The sequence below is a fragment of the Podarcis pityusensis genome (genome assembly GCF_964106645.2).
Source record: "Podarcis pityusensis genome assembly, chromosome: 8".
Classification (NCBI taxonomy): Eukaryota; Metazoa; Chordata; class Lepidosauria; order Squamata; family Lacertidae; genus Podarcis; species Podarcis pityusensis.
The window spans coordinates 37,150,817-37,165,668 of NC_138033.1; the positions used below are offsets into that span (position 1 = coordinate 37,150,817).

At 41.2% G+C, this 14,852-nt stretch overlaps 1 protein-coding gene across 1 annotated transcript in view; it reads left to right on the forward strand.

The window, feature by feature from the left end:
- The window catches only part of GARRE1 (granule associated Rac and RHOG effector 1), a 56,823-nt gene that overhangs the window by 27,247 nt on the left and 14,724 nt on the right, over positions 1-14,852 (forward strand). The window contains exons 2-7 of the mRNA XM_081016979.1: positions 3,515-4,836; positions 9,293-9,499; positions 10,369-10,509; positions 10,797-10,892; positions 11,007-11,168; positions 13,356-13,514. Of these exons, the coding sequence (XP_080873105.1) occupies positions 4,354-4,836; positions 9,293-9,499; positions 10,369-10,509; positions 10,797-10,892; positions 11,007-11,168; positions 13,356-13,514 (1,248 nt within the window). The 5' untranslated portion in view covers positions 3,515-4,353. The remainder of the gene's footprint in view (positions 1-3,514; positions 4,837-9,292; positions 9,500-10,368; positions 10,510-10,796; positions 10,893-11,006; positions 11,169-13,355; positions 13,515-14,852) is intronic.

Consider the following 14,852-nt stretch of genomic DNA (forward strand, 5'->3'; position numbering starts at 1 on the left):
CTGACAAATCTGCTATATAATTTAGAAGGCAAGATCAATTGCGATCTTGTGTAGAGATTGCTATCCTGTCTGAACAAAATCCCAGGATGATTTACAAATAGATGGGCATTCTTCATCACATTTGGGAAACCTTGATGTCGATGCCTTCCTTTTTGACTTGTAATGATGTGATTGATGTTGGCAGCTACCTTTTAATATTTGTCATGAAGTTTATCTATTACAGCCACATGCATATAAGTCCTGTCCCAACTTTTTGTCTATTTGTTTTGTATGGTTGTTTCTAAGCATTTTGTTTGTGGTCGTTGCAGATAAGACCTACTAAGCATTGCTATGCTCGTATTCATACTTTATTTATTTACTTACTGCTATTTCATTCCTAACCTTGCAAGTACATGCAGAAAATACTACAAAAGTTGTGTGATGCATTCTAGATTTTTGTGATTTGTGTTTTTGTTTGATTTTTCTAAATTATTCCAAGTTACATATATTTTATTACAGTAGCTAAGTGTTAGAAAAACCCATTTGCATCAACACAATCAAAGGAAGTTGGCTTGGTATAAAAGGCTAACAATTGTAAATGTGAAACAGAAATATATGTGGGCTGAAGAATTGCATGAAAATGAAGAAATAAAAATAACTGGTTCATTTTTAAGATAATGCATCAACAATAGTAGAAACCCCTAGACTGATCAGCTGTGATGATGTGATGTAATGAGATGCTTAGTAACATGCTATTTGTTGAAAGATGTTATGAAGCGATGCTATTCCAAAATGTTGTCAGTTTGCAATAGGGGTTCTCTTATAGTGATTACTTTGGGAAGCACACTACTTAAATAATTTGTTTCCAAGTTATGTGTATATTCCACTGTGTGTATTGCAGAGAGACATCATCATCTTGTATTGTTTGACCCATACCTTAAGATCTAGAAGGGCTTCCTTGCTTTAGTGCCTGCCAGTAAAGGCAATTAGACTGATGAGGGTTGATTGGACCTTCTGATGGTGGTTCTGAAGTTATGGAGAACAAATACAAAGAGCCTGAAGGCACCATTTCTCTCAGTATTTAAGAAGGCTTTAAAAGCCTATATTTTTTCAAAAGCTTTTGATTAGGGTGGGTATGCCTAATTTATTTTATCCTGATTTTGATAATTTTAATATTTATTACAGTCATACCTCGGGTTACAGACGCTTCAGGTTGCGTTTTTTCAGGTTACGGACCTGCCAAAACCCAGAAGTACCAGAACAGGTTACTTCTGGGTTTTGGCGGTCGCGCATGCGCAGAAGCACCGAATCGCAACCTGCGCAGACGCCCCGCTGCGGGTTGTGAACGTGCATCCTGCATGGATCACATTCGCAACCCAAGCATCCACTGTACTGACTGTGTTAAAAGGTTGCATGAAATGGATTTGTATTTTAAAATATTGTAAGCCACTTTATTGAGAATTTTCTCAAAAAGCTGAGTATAAATTCATTAAATTAAATTCAAGCTGGGGTGGTGTATATTATAGATGGGAAAGGGAAGAGTTCATACCTTTCCGTTAAAGTGGTTTCGAAAGACTAATGTCAGTAGTGCTGTTGAAAAATCTTCATAAAAGAGAAGCCTTTGACTATTTGTTGTGAGCATGGCAAGCCAGCAAAAGAAGCAGCTTTTTATCACAAATATTTAGCTGTCTATAAAATTCATTATTGGAGTTCCCTTCTTTAAAACCAAAACCCCAGCTGAAGAGGGAGAAATACATATTTTGCATTATTGGAAGTAATTTAGCCTTCTTTCACCTCCTCTTTCTTTAATTGAACTGCAGGGGTAATTTTAAAAAACAACAAAAACCCACCAGTATTTGCTTTGTTTTTGTTTTTAAATTGTGGATCTGTTTGTCAACTTGGGCTCCTTTGGGAGGAAGGGCAAGATATAAATTCAGTAAATAAATAAAGCATTCTGCTGGATCACAGAGTGGCCAAATATTGGCCTGCACCAGCACCTCCACCCTTCCTTGTATCCTTAATCTAATTCTACTCATTTAGTTAGTTAGTTTTGTTTGTTTGTTTGTTTGTTTGATTGATTGATTGATATACCACCCTTTTTTATAAGATCCCAGGGCGGTTCACAGAATAAAATACAGGATAAAAACATGAAAATAAATAAAACAAAACAGCAACACAATACTTCCCTCCCATAGACACATTTTAAATGCTGTAGAATATTAATAAGCCAAAGGCCTTTTTGAAGAGGGTTGTTTTTACTGGGCACCTAAAAATATATAATGAAGGTGCCAGGCGAACCTCCCTGGGGAGAACATTCCACAAAGGGAAGCCACTGCAAAAAAAGGCCTGTTCTCGTGTTGCCCCCCTCCAGACCTCAAATGGAGGAGGCGCACAAAGAAGGGCCTCCAATGATGAACGCCGTGTCTGGGACCGGTTTCTATGGGGAGAGACGGTACTTAAGGTATTGCGGTCCTGAACCATTTAAGGATTTATAGGTCAAAACCAGCACTTTCAATCGGGCCCAGAAACTAATTGGCAGCCAATGCAGTCGGTGCAATATGCTCAGATTGTCTTGTCACTGTGAGCAACCTGGCTGCTGCATTGTGAACTAGCTGAAACTTTTGAACCATCTTCAGAGGCAGCCCTACTTATAATGTGTTGCAGTAATCCAACCTAGAGGTTACCAGAGCATAGATAACAGAAGTTAGGCTATCCAGGTCCAGATAGGGATGCAGCTGGGCCACCAGCCGAAGCTGATGGAAGGCTCTCTGAACCACTGAGCCCACCTGTTCCTCAAGAGACAGCAGAGGATCCAGGAGTACCCCCAAGCTATATACCTGCTCCTTCAGAGGGAATGTAACCCCATCTAGAGCAGGCAACCTCCCTGCCGTCTGGTCTGAGGAACCACCCACCAACAGTACTTCAATCTTATCTGGGTTAAGCTTCAATTGTTGGCTCTCATCCAGTCCCTTACCAAGGCAAGACATCAGTTCAGCACATCCGCTGCTTTACCCACAGATGTAAGGAGTAATAGAATTGTGTGTCATCAACATATTGCTGACAGCCCACTGGGGTCTGGATGACCTCACTCAGCATTTTCATGTAAATGTTAAATAGCATCGGGGATAAAATTGAGCCCTGAGAAACTCCACACTGAAGGCTTCACAGAGTTGAAAAGCACTCCCCAAGTATTACCCTCTGGGAGCGACCATCCAAGAAGGACTGAAACTATGCAGTGGTTGTGTACTTAACAGTACAATAGACAACTGTACAGTATTTTGTTTTAACATCCATTATTATAGCATCCCATTTAAATATACTAAATATATTACAAGTAGATGAATGGTTTAATAAATAAGCTATGGATTGGTTTGTAAGTGAAAGGGACTGCATGAAAGCACAGAGAAAATAAACATGTTCAGATGTGTTCCTAATAGTTTACTTCCAAAGAATTATTCCCAGAGAGTTGGGACTTAGCACTTAAATAAAACAGCTCACTTACCTATAATCTTTTCCTGTTTTTCCCCCTGCTTAGGAATGACCTAGAGGCCTTAAATACATTTCTGCATCCTTTGGGCTCTACAATCGAGAGAAGCTCCCTGAAAGCACTACTCATTAATGTTAAAAGGAAACTACCTCAGCACACGGAAGGAAAGGTGGAAAGACTTGCAATAAAAACAAAACAGTTTTTCTGAATAATGTGTACTTGCAAAGTCTCCAGGAAACAAATTTCCATATTTTTTTTCAGTATTAAGATGGGAAACTCAAACGGATTTGACTGACGGGCTCTGTCAAACGAAGAAGCTGTTAGATCTGCTGATGTGAAGGCTCAGTGGTTCTTCAAAGAAAGACGTCTCTGTTAACAATCACTGTTGAACAGTGATTTTGCTCATCCCCTCCTAATACTATTTGAAGCAGTTTCTAACTATTATATTACTTTGGAAAAAATTAAGTTCCTTCAGTGTAAATTAATGTTAACGTCAGGTGTCAAATATGTGTTGGCAGGAAAGCTGCAACAGATTGTTTTGGTTTTTTTGTTTTGTTTTGCCCCCTGCTTTGAAATTGTATCTTGAGTGCACACAATAGAATGCTAAGTGGAAAATAAAGTATTTTTAAAAAACTATCATAGCTAGCTTTTACAATTATAGTTTGTAATAGCAGCAGTGCTGCATTTGAACACTGAATAATACAAAGACAGTAAACCTGCTGCCTTTCTCACTGCTGACACAAATTACCTATCTTTTTTGTTTTTGAAATGCCTCCTATGAAAATTATGTGCATACTCTACTACTGCTACACATAGATCTATTTCTAAGGGAGCAATTCAAGAGGAGGGATTGTTAATTCAAGGAACCTTTGGTCAAGTACTTCCTTATGTATTGCTGCAGTGCACAAGAAAGTAAAATGGACTACAAGCGGCGCTTTTTGCTTGGCGGGTCCAAGCAAAAGGTGCAGCAACACCAGCAGTATCAAGTGCCAGAACTAGGCAAGACTCTGAGTGCACCTTTAGCATCTCCAGCCACAACATCCCCTCTGATTTCTCCGGCTGCTGCTGGCGGCTGCAACCATGCGACTCCAATTGCAGACATCCAGCAGGGAATCTCCAAATATCTGGATGCACTCAATGTATTTTGCCGTGCAAGCGCGTTCCTTACAGATCTTTTCAGCAGTGTATTTCGGAACTCGCACTATTCTAAGGCAGCTATGCAACTGAAAGACGTGCAGGAACATGTCATGGAAGCAGCAAGTCGACTCACAGCAGCAATAAAACCAGAAATAGCAAAAATGCTCATGGAATTGAGTGCTGGAGCAGCGAACTTTAAAGATCAAAAGGAATTCAGCCTACAGGACATTGAGGTGAGTTAACACTGATATCACAGATTTTCTATCCATCTCCTTAAATTGCCTGGTATCTGCAAGACCTGCAGAGAAGGTTTAAGCCAGGGATAGGGAACATGTGGTCCTCCCAGATGCTGTTGGACTCCACTTCCTGTCAGCTTCAGTGAGCACAGCCAGTGGACAAGTACAGTGGTACCTCTGGTTGCGGATAGGATTCGTTCCGGAAGTCCGGTCGGATCCCAAGGTTTCTGCAACCCGAGGACTGCTTCTGCACATGCACACGTGGCGAAACCCGGTAAAATACTTCCAGGTTTGCCATGCATGCATCCCGAAGTTTATGTAACCAGAGGGTTAGGTAAACAGAGGTTCAACTGTATTATAGATGTCCAACCGGAGGAGCCCATTCCATTTTTGTGCTGTTTTAGTGAAGATAGAAAAAGTATTAATTATACATCTGCACCTGACATATTGTCTGCCTGGTGTCTTAAAATGACAGTGACAGCCGTATATTTTTAAAACAAAAAATTGAATTGATATGGCATATTGTAATATCTTATCTAATAATCTGAGAAAAAAATCCTCATATACACAAGAGAAGCAGCCGTTTAAATGTACAGTGTTTTGTGGAATCTTAAACACAACTGTGGACTAGAGTCCACTTCATCAGATGACTGGAGTGTGATCTTTTGTTGGCAAGGTATACACACACATAGGTGTAAAGAAAAATGTAAACAGTAAGTTCAGAGGGAAATAAAGTATTTGAGAATTACATTGCAGCTTAAATGTATATAAAATAAGCACAGGTACCGTTCAAAAACCACTATTGATTATTGTGTTCTGATTGGAAAGCCTTTATTGAAGAGTGGTGTAAAAACCCATTTAACCAATATCTAATCTTTGAAGCACCATGGTGAGTATAGCTAAATGTAACTATGGTACTGCAGAGTCCATTCACTTAATGGATAGCTTAGGCATTCAAAGGAGCAATGAGTTTAAAAATACAAGCATGGAGATTCAGGAACATGGAGATTCAGGATGGAGATTCAGGAACATGACACACTTTTGGAGGCTTACGCAATCCAATGTATTCCTGAATGCCCTTGGGAAGTTTCTAGTTAGCATGGCTGGCTTTGTCCTGCAGGATTCCATCTTGTCTCCTACGCTGTTTGATATCTATATGAAGCCATTGGGGAAAGCCATCTGGGAATTTGGAATAGAGTGCTTTCAGTATGCTGTGTTTCTCCTAGTCAGGTGAGGTAGTGGAAGTGCTGAGCTGTTGTCTAGAATTTGCAATTGAGTGTTAATAAGCTGCAGCTCAGTCCCAACAAGATAGAGATGTTTTGGGTATGTGGGGTTTTTTTGTTCAGGGCGGGGTGTGTGTGGATTCAACCTGTTACTGATAGAGTCATAATCCTCTAGAAGAGTAGGGTGCCAGGATGCCTTTGGAGGCAGCCTTTGAAAACTGCCTAGAAGCAAAAGTCAGCTCAGAATACAGCTGCTAGGAATTTAATTGGGGAAGATCATTCCAATCATATCTGCAAAGTTTTAGAAGGGGATCACTTGCTACATGTCCACCTCTGAGCCAAATTTAGGGCGCTAGTGTTTCGTTTTAAAGCCCCAAACAGTTTGAACCTAGATATCTCAGAGCACTTTCTCCCATATCAGCCGACTTGTGCTCTGGCTGATGTGTTTTGAAAAAGGATTTTGTGTTTTTAAGAAAGTGAGCTTAGCTGAATTATCCAGTAGGATTGCCATTGTTAGCTACATCTTGAGGGGTTTTGTGTGTGTGTTCCTGTCACATCGTCTTGCCTTTAAGTATTTCTGCAGTAAGTAAAAAAGACAGGTGTCACTTTATTTTGGTTGCATAGCTGCAGTTGCTTGTGTCACATGTGCTACTTTGCCATCTGTACAGGACATGCATAAGTAGTCAGATGCAGGACATTCTTTTGGCTCAACTAAATATACATACAAGTTTTTCAACCTGATGGTGGGCTTTTGCTGTTAGAGAACATTGTAGAGTTCACTAACAGCTTCATGTCTGAGTGGGGTTTTGAATATGGGTCTTCAGCACTCCAGTCACCACATTGGCACACTCATTTCTCAACTAGAGAGAAGTGATAAACACTGTTAAAAGCAGTTTTTGTCCTGGTACGCCTCTGTTGTTTCTTAGGGTGTATTTCAATGTGGCATGAGGCAGAAGTATCTCATTTGTACTCGCTTGTATCACAACATTTCCATGACTTGTCCAAAGCCTGGAGATGTGTATGTTTTTCTTTCCGTCCCTGTCTGTCTCCACCCCCTGGAGGGGGAAAGTTGTGTTGCAAAATACGGGGAGACGTGCATCTTGCAGCTTTGAATGACAGTCACGAGTGCAAGTCATTCATACTTCTGACCTGCATGATGTCTAAAGCTGCCCCCAAGAGTGTTCACCTACTTCCCTATTATTTTCTCTTGGTAGCATGTTGTAAGCAAGATGATGACATTCAAAAGCCCTTACAGGGTTGTCTTTTTAAATTGGGGCTGCATGACATGTTATAAAATTTTCAGGTACACAGTATCAGTACTGCCTGTTCCCAGAATGCACAGCACAAAGTTTGAGGCAAGCACTATACCAGTATGCTGCAGGAATCCAGGCCCCAGGATACATCCATTGCTTACATATGGAGCCAAAAATGTATGTGAACACACATGTGTCACAATTCAGATTGTGTAACAGATAATAAAATTGGCCCTGAGATGGAAAAGAAGCAGAGAGAATTTCATCCTAGTTCTATATTGTTACATTATAAAACACTCAATGGACACTTTAGCTGGTGTCCACAAATCTGCTTTGTTCAGCAGCACAGGAACACAGAAATCTGCCTGGTACTGAGTCAGACCATTGCATTTAGCTCGGTATTCTACTACTGAGAGCAGCTTCCCAACATTTTAGACAGGGGAGACTCCTAGCCCTACATCCCTGCCCCTGAGTTCTTGCTTGTGCTGCAGTTTGGTGGAGGTGAGAAGCAGCAGCAATTTCTTCCATTTGTTGATTATGTTATCCAGGCTTTTGTGCAAATGTGAGAACAACTCCCTTCACCTGTGTTAGGTGTGGATGGTGAGCACAGAGGCTGGCTCTTAAGCCATACCAGTCTACACCGCCGCTGCCACCCCCCTTTAATTATAATGTTTTAGAAAGGGAACCAACACAGTAGATTTGTATTTGTATCACTTTTTAGAGTTGTACTTTCTGCAATCTTGCAAAATAGTCTGCAGTACTGCAAAATGTGTTCTTGCTGTTTGCCTTAACCAGTGGCCCCCAGAAGAAAGGAGCTTTTCTGTTGGAGTGTGCTCTGGAGTCTCATCAGTTTCAACTTTTAAAATAAGCTTTACTAATAATTTGAGACAAGTAGCCCTTGGCCTAAATAAACTGAATTCTGTAAGAACCCAGAATCAGAGTGTCATTCTTTCCATAAGAATCGTATTGACAGGCTTAACCATTGCAATTTATTTTTTTTACGTATGTGTGTGTGTATGCTAGCTGAATACTTCTTAAAATAAGGAAACTGCACTGGAGAGGCCAGTCGGCATACCTAAACTGTTCAGTTTAAACTTTGTACAAAGAGGGGAAATGATCGAATCATAAAGGAATGTTGAAGGGAGACTAGATGGAATGGGCAGGGAGGGGGAGCCACTACCACCAGCAGTTCTGCTTAAGTAGAATTAGCTGTTAGCATTTTGACAAACTCTGCCAATAAATGAATTTATTAAAAGGGGAAACGTATTCTAAAAAGAAGTCGTATATCTATTTGCCTTATTGAAATACTTATTTAAATTTATTTAAAGCATTTTTATCCCCCTCTTCAGCTGAAACAGGCTGCAGAGCAAGTTACAGTTATCAGTGATAATACAGTCTCTGTCCTTGGTTATACAATCTAAAAGGCACAAAAGGAAAAGGAATTGGTAGGGGTGGGGAAACAAGCTCTTAGTTACAGAGAACTGTAATTTACTGGTCTTTTAGATGGAAGGGGCCGTGGAGGCCCATGTCTCCCTCTCTTATAGCCTGACTGAACGGCTGCTTGTGCATGCTACATACTCCAAAAATGAGGCAAGCAAATGTACTTTACTGCAGTTATTGTGTCTAGTGCATTTAACCACAGAATCCTCAAAATACTGGGTTGTAGCCAACTAAGTTCTACTCAGAGTAGACCCATTGAAATTAATGGACATGACTAACTTAGGTCATTGTGTGGGAGGAGTGGCAACTCAGTTAGATCCCTCAATATGCCACACAGGATGGAGCCTTCAGTGTAAGTAACCAGTGCTTCATTTTGTGCTTTTATTAATTTTTAGATTAGATGTAGGGTAATAATGTATTTGTATGAATGTCAATCAGATATTTTCACGTGGGAAAATTTAGTTCAAACACCAGAATACACTTACAAATAACTGAATGGAAGAATATCCTTTTGTTTTTGTTTTTTCATTTTCATAGGTACTTGGACGATGTTTCTTGACAGTGATGCAGGTTCATTTTCAGTTTTTATCCCAAGCATTGCAGAAGGTCCAACCAGTGGCTCATTCATGTTTTACGGAAGCTGTAGCTCAGGAAAGAAAGAATTCTAATATGGCTGAGACATCCAGTGCAAGTCCCACAATTGAGCTAGAAGAAGCTGTGCGGTCATGGAGAGGAGCGGCTGAGGTAAAGATGTAATTGTTGTGTTGCTGGATCTGATCAACAGTCCAAAATTCAGTGTTTTGTCTCCACCCAGGTGCTGCTAGGTAGCTCCCAAGCATAGCCTATTTATTTGTATTTCATAAAAAATGTATACTGCTTGATTGTAAGAAAAAACATCAAAGCAGCTTTAAAAAAACCTCAAGGGCTTGAAAGTGGTAACATACATTTAGTTCTGGCAGAGTGGTTTTACTTTTCATAGTGGTGGTAACTTGCATCTTGTGCGTTGGTAATCTTTTGGTTTCTAAAACTACTAAAAGACTGAAGAATTCTACAGAAAATTAGGCCTTTGGCCACAGAATGATAAGCTATAGGTTCCAGCAAGCCACCATGAGGTTGGGAGTATAGTGTACTCCGTAAAGTCAAGTGGTATTTCTAGCTGCATTAGGGAATGTGCATATATTGGTTGAATTTTGTACATTCTCTTACCTTCATGCATAATTCCCAGCTTACACTCATCTTAACATTTATATGTATTTTTAATGTGTTAGTATTTGTAATTATTTGTTAATTAAAGTAATCCACACACACACACACACACACACACACACACAGACAGTTCTCCCTCCCATAATGGATCCCATAATGAGGGTTTGTTAATGAGTTTGTTTAAAAGATTGCAGTCCCCCTGCTCTGTCTCCCCCCGCAATAAAAAATCAGTCATATAAATCTGATGATTAAATTGAGAACTTTAACTAAATTCTGAAGCTAGATTAAATAATCCACTTCCCTTCCTGTTTGCTTTCACCATAGTAACTGTGGGGCTCAAAAGTTTATTTTGCCACTTTTGAGCCACAGCTATTTAGTCTTATCCATTTTTTGTGTTCTCTTTGAAGGCCACATCACGGCTACGAGAAAGGGGTTGTGATGGCTGTTTGGCTGGAATCGAGGTCCAGCAACTCTTCTGCTCCCAGAGTGTGGCAATTCCTGAGCACCAGCTAAAAGAATTGAACTTGAAAATAGACAGCGCTTTGCAGGTTAGTTATATCTTTATATCACCATTTGGGTATGGAATAAAATATGTAGGGCTTAAGCAGGGTTGCTGCTGAGCAAGTCCTTTTTAATGAGAGCTTCCGTGCCAACAGCAGAGACTGCTGACATTCTGGAAGCTTTAGCTGCCCCCTCAGTTAAGGGAGGGTGTGATTGACCATGGGGAATATGTTATTTTCTCTTTTAGGTTAGCAAGGTTTTGTGATGATATTGGGTGGTGGTGGTTTTAAATTCAGGTATGTGATGCATTAAACATATATCTATTTAATACCAGGCGTATAAAGCTGCATTGGAAAGTTTGGGTCACTGTGAATATGCGATGAAGGCTGGCTTCCACTTGAACCCAAAATCTATTGAAGCCAGTTTGCAGGTAAACACCCCCCCCCCCATCTTTTCCTGGCAAATATGTTTACTGTAGATAAAGCTGAATTGCTTGCGTATGGATTTCTCCCTGACACATTGCTTTGGTGTTCTGTCTCTAAAGGGGTGTTGCAGTGATGCTGAAGCCCAGCAGACTGGCCGGAGACAGACCCCTTCTCAACCCATTCAGTGTGAGCTCCCCACAGTTCCTGTTCAGATAGGTGCCCACTTCCTAAAAGGAATATCCTTTAATGAGTCGGCGGCAGATAACCTGAAGCTCAAAACGGTAAGTACCCCAAATCTGTATCAAACCCAATAATATTTTCTTTGTTGGTAGCAAGCTCCGTGTGGATAGATTACATGCAAAGCAAGCATTTTAAACCTTGTCCCACTTTAGCAAGTTTATTCAGGAAATATTTAGTGTTTTGGTATTTAAAAGATACTGGATTGTAAGCGAAACTGTGTTCCAAAGCTAATGGTCACATCTGGCCAATTGTAGCCCTTCTGGTTGAAGGGACTAACAGGCCCGGTGATGCATCTTTTCTGCTTTGTGTCTTGTTTCCTTAAAGCTTACTGGTAGCATTCTCCAAAAGTTAGAGGCGGTTTTCTTAAATGCTCCTCCTTCCACTCCACGTGCTGACTTGTTTTGTGTACAGTGGTACCTCTGGTTGCGAACGGGATCCATTCCGGAGGCCCGTTCGCAACATGAAAAGAGTGCAACCCGCAGTGCTTCTGTGCATGCGTGGGATGTCATTTTGCACTTCTGCACATGCATGAGCGGCGAAACCCAGAAGTAGCCCTTTCCGGTACTTCCGGGTCGCTGCTGGATGTAACCTGAAAGAACGTAACCTGAAGCGGACATAACATGAGGTATGACTGTATACATGTTGACTCTGCTTGACATGAAGTGCCTCCTCACTTCTGTCTGAAGAGGTGAAGAGAGACAGAAGACAGATCCTCACATATGGCCACAACCAAGAGCAAAGTCTCTCCCTGCAAAGTTCTAAGCTGCTGTAACTATGATGATGATGTTGGCACAGTCTTGCTGCACTGGAGTTACCTGTTCCAGAGCATCTAGTTCTTTGTCAGCCACATTTTTTGCAGTGTATGGAATGGATTGGCCTGGTTTAGTATGGAAAGAAATCGGCCACAGCTCAGTGGCTTGAAAAAAGGGAACTATGATTCATGATAGAGGATTTGGGCCACTATTTGGTGCAAGAGGTTTTCTGCAAAGATATGTTTTGAACCTTCAGCATGGTGAATTGTTTCATAAAAAGTTAGCTTCAAATAGGATTGTCCTAATTTTGTATCTTTTGCATCACGTCTGGATAATTTTTTTAATATTTTTTTTTTACTATCATTTTATCCCTCTTTTCAGACAGTTGTCTTCCAAAATGACTTATATTGGTTTTAAAAACAGCTGGGATGTCTTATTGGGCTTACAAAGGCACACTCAATGGAAGGGAAGTGGAGAGATAGAGTAGGAGGGAGGCCAGTTCTTTTAAGGCCAGAAGGAAGTGGGTGAGCTATTTATAATCCAGTTGGGGCCAGGATGACCTTCCCTTGTTCTTCTTCTCTTGAATAGCAGTTGGTGACTCTTGTTCCTTTGGTCGATGGTTGGGACCAGAGTGTCCTTTCCATTTGCTTCTGCAGTCCCAGGACAATTGGCAGCGGGACCCAAATATTCTGTCTGGCAGGGAGGAAGACACAAACTTTTTCTCCGCACTGGATGAGACCAGGCTACACTCCCCCTTATAATGATGTCCTTTCTGGGAGTTGCGGAGAAGCAACCTCCCAAGGGCCTAGGCCAATGGCAGTGGCCAGAGTGTGTTGCCTTCAAATCTGAAATTCTTGAGCAAGCTGGTAGTTGGGTTAAGACTTTATTTGGTTCTAATATGAAGTTTTAAAAATACACATACATATTTTAACACTGTGAACATCTAAGCCTCCATTCTCCAATATGTGGCACGTACCATGCATCTTAGAAAATCCATGCATCCAGTGAAGTGGACAATAATCCATGAAAACCTATTCTATAATTTAAAAAAAATGTTTTAGAGTGCCACAGCACTCTTTGTAATAATAGATCTTCAGCAGCCTTCCCTTTATTATCATTCCACATAATCTCATGCTACTTCTAATAAGCCATTGGAACCCAGCCCTGGTTGCTGTGTGTTTCCTCCTGAATTCAGGGAATCTACACAGATATAGTATGAAACAGAGATATCACCATTGGAATGAGGGTGCTGGTGACCACTGGAAACAGCAGGCACGGGGGGAAGTGTTGGGCTAGAACCATCATAATTTGAACATTGATTTAAGTAATAACTGCAGTCGTCAGTATTTATGTAAGGTGTTTATATATGGCTTAATTACCAAAGTGCCTGCATGCATGGTGGGGGAGTGGGGAAAGGGTATCATGACTTGCTTGCTTCCTGCATAGCAATCTTGTTTTGTGTTCTTGTTTTTGCAGCACACGATGATACAACTAATTAAAGAAGCTGGCTGCCATAATGGAGTGACCCCAAGGGATGACTCTCCTGTGACTGAAGTGCTGAACCAAGTTTGCCCTTCTACATGGCGGGGCGCATGTAAGACGGCTGTACAGTTGTTGTTTGGCCAAGCTGGGCTGGTAAGTAGCCATGAGTGCACAAGTGTTGATTTTAGAATACTTAAATCGTTCTTTACAGCTCCAAGGATATCTCAGGGCAGCTTCCAAAATATTTGCCCAATATAATCTCCTTCAAGCATAATTTAAGAAATAAAATAGTGTGTTTATCGATTTGGTGCCAAGATTGTTCAGGTAGCCTTTCCTGCCCTCATTCTTGGTCTTCTCTGGTGCTGCCAGGTAGTGAGTCTGCTTTGGTGCTCTGAGGCAAGGCAGTCGGGTCAAGCACCTGGAGCTCACTCAGCCCATTATGGTGAGGGGGCATGTCTCCTTTGCTGGCAGCAGGTAGTTGCAAGGTGGCAGCTCCAATTGAGGACCTCTAGAGCCAGGTAATGGTACTGAGCAGTTGGAGCATACTCAGCTCATGGATGGAAACCATCTTCCTTTGCTAGCAGTTTCCAGGCAGAAGGTCTTCTGAGGCAAGGGAGTCAGGCTGAACAGCTATGTGAGAAGAGTAAAAAGGGGACAGCTGACATGCGGCAAATATAATTTAGTTCTGAAAAATGTATGGGTCATCATCTGTATGTTGGAACCTGTAGCTGATGGTTGCAGTGTAGAGTGCTTTGTTTTGTATGCCAGTCAGTCACCTGTGTCCTTTTCCAGGATACCCCATTCCATACCTCCTCCTTCCCCATCTGTTTTCTTCCTCCTAACAGTCAGTATCCCATGGCCACTGAGCACAACCAACTCATGTTGGGCGTTTTTCATCCCCATCCCCAATAGGCTTTTGTACCTCTACAAACCTTGGGGTTTGCCCCAGCCTGCTGATTCCTTCCTCTTGTGCATGGATGGTGCAGATTTGGCTCCATACAGATCCACACTCAATATTTGTATATAAGATGATGCTATTAATTGACCAGCTTCTCCGTTATCCCTTTTGTTTTGGGGAACTTATATTCCACAGAGTAAAATATTCCCAACCTGAAGTTCATTGTTTGCATATTTGCCTGTGTGGAATCACACGAATCGCTATCTCCATCTACCTTATTGCACAAGATCCTTGACTCCAATGAATAAGAGGCATTGCAAGTTTTGGGTAGTTTTTCTTTGTCTGCTCAGTCTCAAAGTAACTCTGGTCACTGTAACCAAGAGCTGAGTTGTTGTAGCAACTGGAGTGTTAGGTTTAGATTCAGGGGGGAAATGCCACTCAGAGCTCCTTGGAGGAAGGTATAACATAAGCAATAAAACAAGTGTTTGAGATTTGAAATTGTTGCCTTTGTGTAGAAGAAAATGAGAAGTACCAGTGCTTGGTTGAAAAGAAGGAATAAGTGCAATAGGGCCTTAGTTGTAGTAGCGGGGGTA